The sequence below is a fragment of the Scyliorhinus torazame genome, chromosome 10 (assembly GCF_047496885.1).
Source record: "Scyliorhinus torazame isolate Kashiwa2021f chromosome 10, sScyTor2.1, whole genome shotgun sequence".
In the NCBI taxonomy this organism is placed as follows: Eukaryota; Metazoa; Chordata; class Chondrichthyes; order Carcharhiniformes; family Scyliorhinidae; genus Scyliorhinus; species Scyliorhinus torazame.
This window is the reverse complement of record NC_092716.1, coordinates 125,501,239-125,515,059: the sequence shown is the minus strand read 5'-3', so window position 1 is coordinate 125,515,059 and position 13,821 is coordinate 125,501,239. Positions and strand designations below refer to the sequence as shown.

Sequence of the window (13,821 nt, the reverse complement as noted above, 5' to 3'; positions counted from 1 at the left end):
CTCCGTTTTAAGGATAGAGAAATGGTCCTTAGATGGGCGAAGAAAACTCGGAGCAGTAAATGGGAGAACGCGGTGATCCGCGTTTATCAAGACTGGAGTGCGGAGGTGTCGAGAAGGAGGGCGAGCTTTAATCGGGCCAAGGCGGTGCTTCATAAAAAGAAGATAAAATTTGGAATGCTGCAACCGGCAAGACTGTGGGTCACATATCGAGGGAGGCACCACTACTTTGAGATGGCGGATGAAGCGTGGACTTTTATTGTGGAAGAAAAACTGGAATGAGTGGGTTATTAAAAAGAACGTTTGAACAAAGTGGTGGGGCGAATGTGGGGGGCAAAGAGGGGGGTTAAAAAGGGGGGAAAGAGGAGTTTTATGTACTAATCTTGCGATGTGGTAACTTTTCTCTCTCCCACAGGTGGTGATGGGGGGAGGAGGGGAGGTGGAGGAGATGGGGCGTTGGCCATTGGGGGCGGGGCCAAGGGAGAAGCTTGGTTCCCGCGCCATGATAATCATGGCGGGAATAGAGAAGCAGGAAGGAGGGGGCGTCGCACGGTGCGAGCCGAGGTCACGGGGGGAAGCCGAGGTCGGCCAGAGTTTGCTGACCTCTGGGAGCAACATGGGGGGAGTAATTACGCTAGCGGGGGATCTAGCGCGGGGGGGGGGGGGGGAATTACTGGGTTGCTGCTGCTGGGGAGAGGGGGGAGCTGGTATGGGGGAGGATGGGCGGGGGGGGCACCGCCTGGGGGAGATACAGCTGCGTGGGAACCGGGTGAGGAGCTGGAAAAAGGTGATGGCTAATCGACAAGGGGGGGGGTAGGAAGCCCCCCAACTCGGCTGATCACGTGGAACGTGAGAGGGCTGAATGGGCCGATAAAGAGGGCACGGGTACTCGCACACCTTAAGAAACTTAAGGCAGATGTGGTTATGTTACAGGAAACGCACCTGAAACTGATAGACCAGGTTAGGCTACGCAAAGGATGGGTGGGTCAGGTGTTCCATTCGGGGCTAGATGCGAAAAACAGGGGGGTGGCTATATTAGTGGGGAAGCGGGTAATGTTCGAGGCAAAGACTATAGTGGCGGATAACGGGGGCAGATACGTGATGGTGAGTGGCAAACTACAGGGGGAGACGGTGGTTTTGGTAAACGTATATGCCCCGAACTGGGATGATGCCAATTTTATGAGGCGGATGCTAGGACGCATTCCGGACCTAGAGATGGGAAAGCTGATAATGGGGGGAGATTTTAATACGGTGTTGGAACCAGGGCTGGATAGGTCGAAGTCCAGGACTGGAAGGAGGCCGGCAGCAGCCAAGGTACTTAAAGATTTTATGGAGCAGATGGGAGGTGTAGACCCGTGGAGATTTAGCAGACCTAGGAGTAAGGAGTTCTCGTTTTTCTCCTATGTCCATAAAGTCTACTCGCGAATAGACTTTTTTGTGCTGGGTAGGGCATTGATCCCGAAGGTGAGGGGAACGGAGTATACGGCTATAGCCATTTCGGATCACGCTCCACACTGGGTGGACTTGGAGATAGGGGAGGAAACAGGAGGGCGCCCACCCTGGAGAATGGACATGGGACTAATGGCAGATGAGGGGGTGTGTCTAAGGGTGAGGGGGTGCATTGAAAAGTACTTGGAACTCAATGATAATGGGGAGGTCCAGGTGGGAGTGGTCTGGGAGGCGTTGAAGGCGGTGGTTAGAGGGGAGCTGATATCAATAAGGGCACATAAAGGGAAGCAGGAGAGTAAGGAACGGGAGCGGTTGCTGCAAGAACTTTTGAGGGTGGACAGACAATATGCGGAAGCACCGGAGGAGGGACTGTACAGGGAAAGGCAAAGGCTACATGTAGAATTTGACTTGCTGACTACGGGCACTGCAGAGGCACAATGGAGGAAGGCACAGGGTGTACAGTACGAATATGGGGAGAAGGCGAGCAGGTTGCTGGCACACCAATTGAGGAAAAGGGGAGCAGCGAGGGAAATAGGGAGAGTGAGGGATGAGGAAGGAGAGATGGAGCGGGGAGCGGAGAGAGTGAATGGAGTGTTCAAGACATTTTATAAAAAATTATATGAAGCTCAACCCCCGGATGGGAGGGAGAGAATGATGGGCTTCTTGGATCGGCTGGAATTTCCCAAGGTGGAAGAGCAGGAAAGGGTGGGACTGGGAGCACAGATCGAGGTAGAAGAAGTGGTGAAAGGAATTAGGAGCATGCAGGCGGGAAAGGCCCCGGGACCGGATGGATTCCCAGTCGAATTCTATAGAAAATATGTGGACTTGCTCGCCCCGGTACTGACGAGGACCTTTAATGAGGCAAAGGAAAGGGGACAACTGCCCCCGACTATGTCTGAAGCAACGATATCGCTTCTCTTAAAGAAGGAAAAGGACCCGCTACAATGCGGGTCCTATAGACCTATTTCCCTCCTAAATGTAGATGCCAAGATCCTGGCCAAGGTAATGGCAATGAGAATTGAGGAATGTGTCCCGGGGGTGGTCCACGAGGACCAAACTGGGTTTGTGAAGGGGAGACAGCTGAACACGAATATACGGAGGTTGTTAGGGGTAATGATGATGGCCCCACCAGAGGGAGAAACGGAGATAGTAGTGGCGATGGATGCCGAGAAAGCATTTGATAGAGTGGAGTGGGATTATTTGTGGGAGGTGTTGAGGAGATTTGGTTTTGGAGAGGGGTATGTTAGATGGGTGCAGCTGTTGTATAGGGCCCCAGTGGCGAGCGTGGTCACGAATGGACGGGGATCTGCATATTTTCGGCTCCATAGAGGGACAAGGCAGGGATGCCCTCTGTCCCCATTATTGTTTGCACTGGCGATTGAGCCCCTGGCGATAGCGTTGAGGGGTTCCAAGAAGTGGAGGGGAGTACTTAGGGGAGGAGAAGAACACCGGGTATCTTTGTATGCGGACGATTTGCTACTATACGTGGCAGACCCGGCGGAGGGGATGCCAGAAATAATGCGGATACTTGGGGAGTTTGGGGATTTTTCAGGGTATAAATTGAACATGGGGAAAAGTGAGTTGTTTGTGGTGCATCCAGGGGAGCAGGGTAGAGAAATAGAGGACCTACCGTTGAGGAAGGTAACAAGGGACTTTCGTTACCTGGGGATCCAGGTAGCTAAGAATTGGGGCACATTGCATAGGTAAAATTTAACGCGGTTGGTGGAACAGATGGAGGAGGATTTCAAGAGATGGGATATGGTATCCCTGTCACTGGCAGGGAGGGTGCAGGCGGTTAAGATGGTGGTCCTCCCGAGATTCCTCTTTGTGTTTCAGTGCCTCCCGGTGGTGATCACGAAGGCTTTTTTTAAAAGGATTGAAAAGAGCATCATGGGTTTTGTGTGGGCCGGGAAGACCCCGAGAGTGAGGAAGGGATTCTTACAGCGTAGCAGGGATAGGGGGGAGCTGGCACTACCGAGCCTAAGTGAGTATTATTGGGCCGCTAATATTTCAATGGTGAGTAAGTGGATGGGAGAGGAGGAGGGAGCGGCGTGGAAGAGATTAGAGAGGGCGTCCTGTAGGGGGACTAGCCTACAGGCTATGGTGACAGCCCCATTGCCGTTCTCACCGAGGAACTACACCACAAGCCCGGTGGTGGTGGCTACACTGAAGATTTGGGGACAGTGGAGACGGCATAGGGGAAAGACTGGGGCCTTGGGGGGGGGGATTGTGGATGGGAAGTTTGCGAGTCTGGGAGCGCTGACCGAGAAATATGGGTTGCCCCAAGGGAATGCATTCAGGTATATGCAACTGAGGGCTTTTGCGAGGCAACAGGTGAGGGAATTCCCGCAGCTCCCGACACAAGAGGTGCAGGACAGAGTGATCTCAAAGACATGGGTGGGGGATGGTAAGGTGTCAGATATATATAGGGAAATGAGGGACGAAGGGGAGACTATGGTAGATGAACTAAAAGGGAAATGGGAAGAAGAGCTGGGGGAGGAGATCGAGATGGGGCTGTGGGCAGATGCCCTAAGCAGGGTAAACTCGTCGTCCTCGTGTGCCAGGCTAAGCCTGATTCAGTTTAAGGTATTACACAGGGCACATATGACTGGAGCACGGCTCAGTAAATTTTTTGGGGTGGAGGATAGGTGTGCGAGGTTCTCGAGAAGCCCAGCGAATCATACCCATATGTTTTGGTCATGCCCGGCACTACAGGGGTTTTGGATGGGGGTGACAAAGGTGCTTTCAAAAGTAGTAGGAGTCTGGGTCGAACCAAGCTGGGGGTTGGCTATATTTGGGGTTGCACAAGAGCCGGGAGTGCAGGAGGCGAGAGAGGCCGATGTTTTGGCCTTTGCGTCCCTAGTAGCCCGGCGCAGGATATTCCTAATGTGGAAAGAAGCCAAGCCCCCGGGGGTGGAGACCTGGATAAATGACATGGCGGGGTTTATAAAGCTAGAGCGGATTAAGTTCGTCCTAAGGGGGTCGGCTCAAGGGTTCACCAGGCGGTGGCAACCGTTCGTCGAATACCTCGCAGAAAGATAGACGGAATGGGAAAAAGAAGGCAGCAGCAGCAGCCCAGGATCGGGGGGGGGGGGGGGGGGAGGAGGAACCAGAAGGACTCTCAGGGTTGTTAATATATACTGTATAGTATGTATAGGTCGTTGCTGCAGATAATTATACATTGGACTGTTAAATTATATTTTTGGAGAGTGTTACTTGTGACAAGGCAGTTGCCAATTAGGGCTAGTTTTCATTTTTGTTATTTATTATTTATTCATTTTTTGTTTATAAAATAGGTCATTGTTATTTGTGTTGTTATAATATTGTGTAAAGGATGCACAATGTACTGTGTTGGTTGACCAAAAATTTTCAATAAAATATTTAATTAAAAAAAAAGAAGGCGTATGGTGTGTTGGCTTTCATTAACAGGAGGATTGAGTTTAAGAGCCGCAGCTTTATAAAACCCTGGTTGGACCACAGTTGGAATATTGTGTCCAGTTCTGGTCGCCTCATTATAGTGTTGCTGATTTTCTCCTTGGTTCAATTGTTCTGTTTTATTACCTTTGCTCTCGAGTCGCCAGGTATCTTTATGATACCGCCATGAGGTTCAAGTCCGAGTAATGATCAATAACCCAATACACCGATTAGTAAGATTTAAATCAAAGCACGTTTATTATACACAGTAATCGCTACTCATGCATACATTCTACGTCTAAGCTACTGCTATAACTAACAGGCCTATACTTAACTTTGAACTGGCCCACCAGGTCAGGGGAACAAATGGCCTTTCGTTCGGGTTCTGAGTCTGCGGGATTCGAAGTTGGTACGGATTGGTAGCTAGGAGCGTCTATCTCGTAGCGAGCGTTGGATTTAGACTTATGATTTTGATGATCACTGGAGTCACTGCACCGGTCACGATCAATGTTGGTTCCTTTTGCTGGGTGACCCAGGCAGAAAGAAGAGAGCGGTGAAGAGAGCTGCTGAAGAGTGCTTAACTCTTATAGTCCCCAGGGGCTTCCCGCCTTTCGGGGCGGTCCCTGTACCTGGTCCCAAGTGATTGGACTTTGTCCCAATCGCTTGGTTCGATTTTCTCCAATACTGGAGCGGTTCCCTGATCGATGGGCGGTCTTGAGGTGCTCGTTCACCTCTTTTGTGTTGGCTCCTGCTGGCGCTGAGGAGTCTGGCTTTGCTTTGTGTGTCAAAAATGTTACTTATTGTTCCTGGGGATTGCTCATCAGTATGCAGATAGCTGCTACTTTGTTATGCTGATGGCCGCTGGTATCGATGTTGTCTGTTTTTTTGCAGAGGTAAATACACAGCAAACCTGCAGCTGCTGGTTTTTGTCCTGTTGGCTGACTTTCCCATCAGCCTTTGTCGTTCGCCATTTTAAATCGGGAGTTGGTCAATTTAGGTGGCTACAATAGGAAGGATGTGGATGCATTGGAGAGGGTGCAGAGGAGATTTACTAGGATGCTACCTGGACTGGAGGGCACGTCTTATGAAGAAAGGTTGAGGGAGCTAGGGCTTTTCTCACTGGAACGAAGAAGGAAGAGAGGTAACTTGATAGAGGTGTACAAGGTGATGAGAGGCAGTGATTGAGTGGATAGCCAGAGACTTTTCCCCAGGGTGGAAATGGCTGTCATGAGGGGCCATAATTTTAAGGTGAATGGAGGAAGGTATAGGGGAGATGTCAGAGGTAGGTTCTTTACACAGAGTGGTGGGTGCATGGAATGCACTGCCAGCGGAGGTGGTGGAGTTGGAGTCAATCGGGACATTTAAGCGACTCTTGGACAGGCACATGGACAGCAGTAAATTGAAGGGGTGTAGGTTAGGTTGATCTTAGATTCGGATAAATGGTCGGCGCAACATCATGGGCCGAAGGGCCTGTACTGTGCTGTACTGTTTGTTCTATGTATCTGATCCCCACACAGGGTAATAGCAGACTGACACTCACTGTGGAACAGTCTCTAACTGAGGAGTCAGCCCCTTCAGCAAAGGAGGAGAGGAAGTTGGAGGAAATCATGTTTCCTTTTCCTGTTTTACAGAAGGATTGAACCGTACTGCACCAGAGAATACAGAGAGGATAAACGCCGCAGATAGATCCTGACCATCACCCACGGAACAACTGCACAACTGTGGGAAGACATCCAGTCCCTTCATAGCATTGCTCAACACAGACGGTTAGATAGCGAAACTATCATCTGGAAATCGGTCGGGTCAGGGAAGCTTTGACATCTCATCAGATCTGAAACTAGTCAATGGTGTGAAACCTTTCATCAGAACCAACCTTTCTGAGGTTTGGCTGTGCCGATCGGTCAGGATGAGGCTGGGAAGAAGTGGGACTGAGAGTTTTAATCATTCGAGCTTCATGAGCCACTGACTCATTCCTACAAGTGAGCGACTGTTCAAGTGTGAGGTGTGTGTCAGAGTCTCCACGGGTTCATAAGATCTTCTGAGGTGCTGCAACTACTGTTACCACAAGGGCAGCCCATGGAAGGGAAACGATTCAAGTGTGATGTTTGTGATACAGGTTTCGTGAATTCGACGATGTTCCTGAGGCACCAGATGATTCACACAGGGGAGAAACCATTCACTTGTGAGGTGTGTGATAAATCATTTGCACGGTCATCAAGCCTCAGTGAACACCAACGGCTTCACACAGGGGAGCAAGACAAACCCTTCAGGTGTGATGTGTGTGACATGACTTTCAGCCGAAATTCCCGTCTTCTATCACACCAACGGACTCACACTGGCGAGAAACCCTTCACATGTGAGGTGTGTGACAGATCATTCTCGGACTCATCCACCCTCTGCCAACACCGACGCATTCACACAGGGGAGAAACCATTCACCTGCGAGCTGTGTGACAAATCATTCTCACACTTATGGACCTTTCGTAATCACCAACGCATTCACACAGAGGAGAAACCATTCAAATGCGAGGTGTGCGACAAATCATTTTCGCAGTTATGGAACCTCCACACCCATCGACGCACTCACACCGGGGAGAAACCTTTCACATGTGAGGTGTGTGACAAATCATTCTCGCTGTCATCGAACCTCCATAGACACCAACATGTTCACACAGGAGACAAACCCTTCCCATACGAGGTATGTGACAAATTATTCTCAGACTCATATAGTTTCTGGCGCACACCGACATATTCACATGTACAATATGTGACAAACCATTTCTAGTCACCCTCCCCCTGCAAAGAGCAACACATTCACATGTATCATTTCTAACAAATCATTCTTGGACTATTCAGCCTTCTGCACACACTGGTGGGAAACCATTCATGTGTGAGGTTTGCAACAAATCATTCTCACAGTCATCAGACCTCCACAGACACTAGCACATTCACACTGCAGCTCACCTGCTCCCCTTACACTGAGAGTTGTCTGTGTTGTTTACCCTCCAGTGCTCACACAGGGGAGCTGTCCTTCCACAGCAGTGTCTGTCTCAGCACTGTCTGTCTCAGCAGTGTCTTGTCTCAGTAGTGACTCTCCAACCTCTCCCACTATCAGTCCAGTCGTTTTAAGATGGTCAATTTAACCTTTTATCAGATCTCCAAACATCACCAGAAGAAGTTGTCAATATGTATAGAAGCTGCTGCTTATGCACAAGTTCCCGTGTTATGGGCAAGAGGGCAATATCTGAATATTTTTTTCAAAGTTCAAATCTGAGATTTTGAGTTCAAAATACAGAAAGCTCACAAGATTTTCTTTGCTAATTTTCCAACATTCGGAAAATGTGTCACATAAACACAGCAAAGTCTGGATCCTGATTTATTTTTCATTTTCATTTCTTCCTGAAGGTAAAGCAACCCATCGCGTGCAAGGTGTGTGACAAATCATTCTCAACGTCATCAACCCTCCGAGTACACCAACGTGTTCACACAGGAGAGAAACCCTTCAGGTGTGAGGTGTGTGACAAATCCTTCTCAAAGTCATCGACCCTCCGTAGACACCAACGTGCACACACAGGGGAGAAGCCCTTTAGGTGCGAAGTGTGTGACAAATCATTCTCGCAGTTATCGAACCTCCACAGACACCAACGCATTCACACAGGGGAGAAATCCTTCATGTGCAAAATGTGTGACAAATCATTCTTATGGTTATCGTCTCTCCATCAACACCAACGTATTCACACAGGGGAGAAACCTTTCCCATGCGAGGTATGTGGCAAATTATTATTGGACTCATTGGTTTCTTTTTTAAAATATTTTTATTCAGGCATTTATAAATAAACATCAAGCACAACCAAAATCAAAAAGGTAACCAAAAGATACCAAATAGGAGATCACACCGTAACTCAATGAGTATAAAGAACAATACAGCACAGGAACAGGCTCTTCAGCCCTCCAAGCCTGCGCCGATCACGTGTCCTATCTAGACCAACTGCCGATATCCTTCTATAACTCATCTGTTCATGTGCCTATCCAGATAAGTCTTAAAGGTCGCTAATGTATCTGCCTCAACCACCTCACTTGGCAGTTCATTCCAGGCCACCACCACCCTCTGTGTAAACAAAAAAACCATCCCCCTCACATCTCCACTGAATCTATCCCCCCTCACCTTGAACTTGTGCTCCCTTGTAATTGTCATTTCTGCCCTGGGGAAAAAGCCTCCAACTGTTCACCCTATTTATACCCCTCATAATTTTATAAACTTCTTTCCGGTCACCCCTCAGCCTCCGTTTCTCGAGGGAGAACAATCCCAGTTTATTCAATCTCTCCTCAAAGCTAATACACTCCATACCAGGCAACATCCTGGTAAACCTTTTCTGTATTCTTTCCAAATCTTCCACTTGCTTCTGGTCGTGTGGTGACCAGAATTGGACACAGTATTCCAAATATGGCCTTGCCAACATTCTACATAGCTGTATTTTGCAGCCTATTTATATCCTGCTGTATTCTCTGACAATCTTCATCACTATCTGCACCGATCCCTGCGGAACACCACTAGTTACAGACATCCATTCAGAAAAGCATCATTCCACTGCTACCCTCTGTCTTCTATTGCCAAGCCAGTTCTGAATCCATCTACCTAGTTCCCCCCTGACCCCATGTGATTTAATCTTTTGCACCAGCCTGCTGTGAGGGACCTTGTCAATTGCTTTACTAAAGTCCTTACAGACAACATCCACAGCCCTTCTCTCGTCAATCATTTTTGTCACCTCCTCAAAAAACTCAATTAAATTAGTGAGACATGACCTCCCTCGTACAAAACCATGTTGTCTGTCGCTAATAAGACCATTCACTTCCAAATGTGCATAGATCCTATCTCAGAATCTTTTCCAACAATTTCACTATCACTGACATCAAACTCACTGGCTTATAGTTACCTGGATTATCCTTGCTACCCTTCTTAAATAACGGGACAACATTGTCTATCCTCCAATCCTCTGGAACCTCACCTGTGGCCAACGTGGAAACAAAGATTTCTGTTAGAGGCCCAGTAATTTCATCTCTTGTCTCCCTCACAAATCTGGGATAGATGCCATCTGGCCCTGGAAAATTTGTCGATCTTAAATGTGTCACAAGACAACACAGCAAAGTCTGGACCCTGATTTATTTTTCATTTTCATTTCTTTCTTTAGGTAAAGCTGGTCCATAATGCCCAGGAGCGCTCGTTGACTGGAGGGCGGGTTCCGTACATCAAGGAGCTGAAGGAACAGGAGGAGTTCACCAGAAAGCTGTTTGACCTCTCCAACCCCACGATAACCAATAGCAGATCAGATATGGGGATGAGTGAAGGTGATGTCAGCAGCTGAGTGTTTAAACCATTGGGAGAGTTGATTTATGTGACAAAAGATAATCATTGTGATTTCCTTCCCCTGACAGATACACAGGTGTCCATGGACACATCAGATGGTGATGGAGGAGAGGTGGCAGCAGGGTTCGAGATTCCTGAAAGGGCTGATGAGGAAGGTACAGAGGTTAATACCTCACAGCAATGTTGCATAGCAGCCGCAGTGGAGGAGGGAGAGGAGTGTCAGGAGGGTAAGGTGTCTGATTTGGAGGGTAGTGTTGGTGAGTTCAAGTTAAATATTGTGACCTGTGTGAAGGAGGAGGTCTGTGATGCTCTGGCTGCTGTAGTGGAGGGAGGGAGCTCAGATCCTTCTGGAGGCGAGGAACCTGTGGCTTTGGGAGCAGAAGCTCTGCTGTCTCCACGATCACACGGACAATATCAGGCCCATGCTGCTGGTGAAGAAAATGAAGATGATCTGAAACCTCTTAAGCGCTTACATCAGGAACAGGTTCAAAGTACAGAGAGTTATCGGGCCACGTCTAACTTGATTCAACAAACTTTGACTGAATTTAAGACTGATGTTAATCAGAATCTGCAAATAAACAATGAGATTCTTCAGCATCATCTAAAAAGAAACAATGAGATTCTTCAGCAGCAGAATGAGGTTCTTTGTCAGCTTCTGCAAAGAAGCAATGAAACTCTGAATGAAATGAGGCAGATTCTGTCTCAGATTGAAGCGCCTGCACATTCTGGCCAACAGCCCAGTGCAGAGACATCTGCTGCTGGACAAGACTCTGACACAGGAGAGGTCACGTCACGAGGATAGGGGAGCCAGAGAAGGAATTAGGATCCCTCCCTCCAACACTGCCACCTCTTTATTCTCCTCCTCCTGCATTGTCATGAGGGATATTTTTCTCTTTTTGATCTGTATTTTGCCATGTCATAGAGCCTCTTTGTTGTAAGGACATTGGCAGAAGATACCAGAATCCAGAAGACCCCTCCCCTCGATCATCGCCACCTCCCATTTTCGTGGGGCCAGGGATAGGCCAGGTCTGCATCTTTCACAGAAGCACCTGTCCATAGAAATCAGCAGCTGCCTCCACTTGTGTGGTTTTGGGATGAGAGGAGTCTGAAACCCAACGTGTGCAGATTAAACCCGAGAGGAGTTCGTCTGAACTCTGTTCATTTGTTTGGATAGATTGGGTACCCTTGAGTGTGGAAAGGTACCCCTTTGAATATGGTCACCAGACACCTTGGGGAGTTAGAACAAAGAAAGTTACAGCACAGGAACAGGCCCTTCAACCCTCCCAGCCTGCACCGATCCAGATCCTTTATCTAAACCTGTTGCCTATTTTCCAAGGATCTACTTCCCTCTGTTCCCCGCCTGTTCATATATCTGTCTAGATGCATCTTAAATGATGCTATCATGCCCGCCTCTAACACCTCCGCTGGCAAAGCGTTCCAGGCACCCACCACCCTCTGCGTAAAAAAACTTTTCACGCACATCTCCCAAAGAAATAATAATAGTCGCTTATTGCTGCAAGTAGGCTTCAATGAAGTTACTGTGGAAAAACCCATAGTCACCACGTTTCGGCGCCTGTTCGGGGAGGCTGGAATGGGAATTGAACCCGCGCTGCTGGTCTCCATTATAGCCCACTGTGCTAAACCAGCACCTTAAGGCAGTTAAGCTGCCTTTGCGAAAAAACGTATCATAAATCACAGTGCAGAAGGAGGTCAGTCGGCCCATTGAGTCTGCCCTGACCATTCAAAACACCACCCAACACAGACCCAATCCTCGCCCTTTCCCTGTAACCCCACCTAACCGTTGGGGCCAATTTAGCATAGCCAATCCATCTAACCTGCACCGCTTTAGACAGTGGGAGGAAACCCATTTAGACACTGAGAGAACGTACAAACTCCATACCTGATAGTCACCTGATAGGTCAGAATCGAACCTGGGTCCCTGCCCCTGTGAACCACTGTGCCGCCTGATTCATTTGAGATATTGAAAAATTAGGCATGAATGTGCGTATAAAGTGCGCAAACCTCTTTAGAACTGAGAGCTCATTGAAATTGTCAGAAACCGTTGTCACAAATGTCAAGAAGAGCTGTCAAGGGAGCTGTCCAGCTATACCAGCATTTAAAACTCCTGTCTTTAACTCTTTGAAAAAAACTGTTTGGAATGTTAGAAAATTATTGCCTTTTACTTTGACACAAGCCCTGTTGACTGGGTAAAGGTGCATCCCAGTTTTCACAGTCACCCATTATCACAGAAGGGTGCTGGCCATTTCACAATTTGATTGACAGCCAGAGTGGCTTAGTGGTACTGTCACCAGACTAGTAATTGAGAGACCAAGGATAATGCTCTGGGGACCCGAGTTCGAATCCCACCACGGCAGATTCAATAAAAATCTGGAATTTTAAGTCAAATGATGACCATGAAACCAATGTTGATTGTTGCAAAAACTCATCTAATTCATTAATGTCCTTTTCGGGAAGGCATCCTTATATGGTCTGCACGTTCTGTGACCCTTGAGTCACAGCAATGTGGTCGACTCCTAACTGTCCCCTCAAGGGCAGTTGGGGATGGATCCAGTCAGCAACACCCGCATCACATGAATTAATTTTAAAAAGTGGCTATGGACAGTTTGAAGGAGGAGTACCAATTGTTTTTATAGGAGGTGATGCAATTGAATACAATGTTTGTTGTCAGAAGGGACAATGAAATTGAAAGAATTTAAATGTAATTGCTTTTTTATGAATGAATGTTTAAAAAATAAAAATAAAGTCTGCAACAGACACTTGGAACTTAATTTTATTTAATCTCAGCATGGGTGTTGACGTCTGCCTATTGTGGAAGGTGGGGGTGTTGGTATGGGTGGTGGAAGGGTAGTGGGTGGTGGGCATGAGGTGGTTTTGGTTGGCACTTAGTTAGCACAGAGGCTATAAAGAGGAATGTGAAGTGCCTGAGGGCAGAGGTTGGCATGGAAGGTATGATGAGGCATGGGTGTGGTTGGATGCATAACTTAGCACAAAAAGTATGAGTGGGGGCATGAGATGACATGAGGGGCCTTGGTGGGAGGCAGCTGGGGCATTGTTTGGCATGGATCGGATGTGGGGAATGTGTGAGCTATTTTATATTTCTGACTTTGGTACTGTGCGGGTTCTCTGAGACACGCCTTCCACCCAGCACGGCTCCTCACCCAGAATCCTCATCACCCATTCCAGGGTTACCCGGCTTAACTCCCAGGAACATCCCACCCTGGAATGAAAACCCCAACTTCCAGGCCTTTTTTTCCCGGATTGGGGTTTACTCCAGTCAAACAGCTCAGCACAAAGCAGCGAGTAAACAGGTCTCTCAGCTGCATCTTCTCACACAGCATAAAGGGCATTTCCACACCTGATTCCCCACAGGATAGTCAGACTGCCTGAACATCACTTACTGAATATTTATCCCTGAAAAAGTGCGGATAATCCAGGAAACTATCTCTAAAAAAACTGCTCCTTTCCTGGTAAACGTTTGACATAGATTTCTGGTGTGGAAATAACATTCTTCATCCTCGCAGGCTTTCAAACTGACAACATCAGTGTGGGATGTGTTTGACAGCAGATCAGAAGAGC

The 13,821-nt window shown here is 48.0% G+C and overlaps 1 protein-coding gene across 1 annotated transcript in view; it reads left to right on the top strand.

The window, feature by feature from the left end:
- LOC140430247 (uncharacterized) overlaps positions 1-13,013 on the top strand; it is a 153,734-nt gene extending 140,721 nt beyond the window's left edge. Inside the window, exons 3-6 of the mRNA XM_072517674.1 lie at positions 6,863-7,557; positions 8,265-8,624; positions 10,049-10,205; positions 10,293-13,013. Coding sequence (XP_072373775.1) covers positions 6,863-7,557; positions 8,265-8,624; positions 10,049-10,205; positions 10,293-11,026 — 1,946 coding nt within the window. The 3' untranslated portion in view covers positions 11,027-13,013. The remainder of the gene's footprint in view (positions 1-6,862; positions 7,558-8,264; positions 8,625-10,048; positions 10,206-10,292) is intronic.
- The last annotated feature ends 808 nt before the right edge of the window (positions 13,014-13,821 follow it).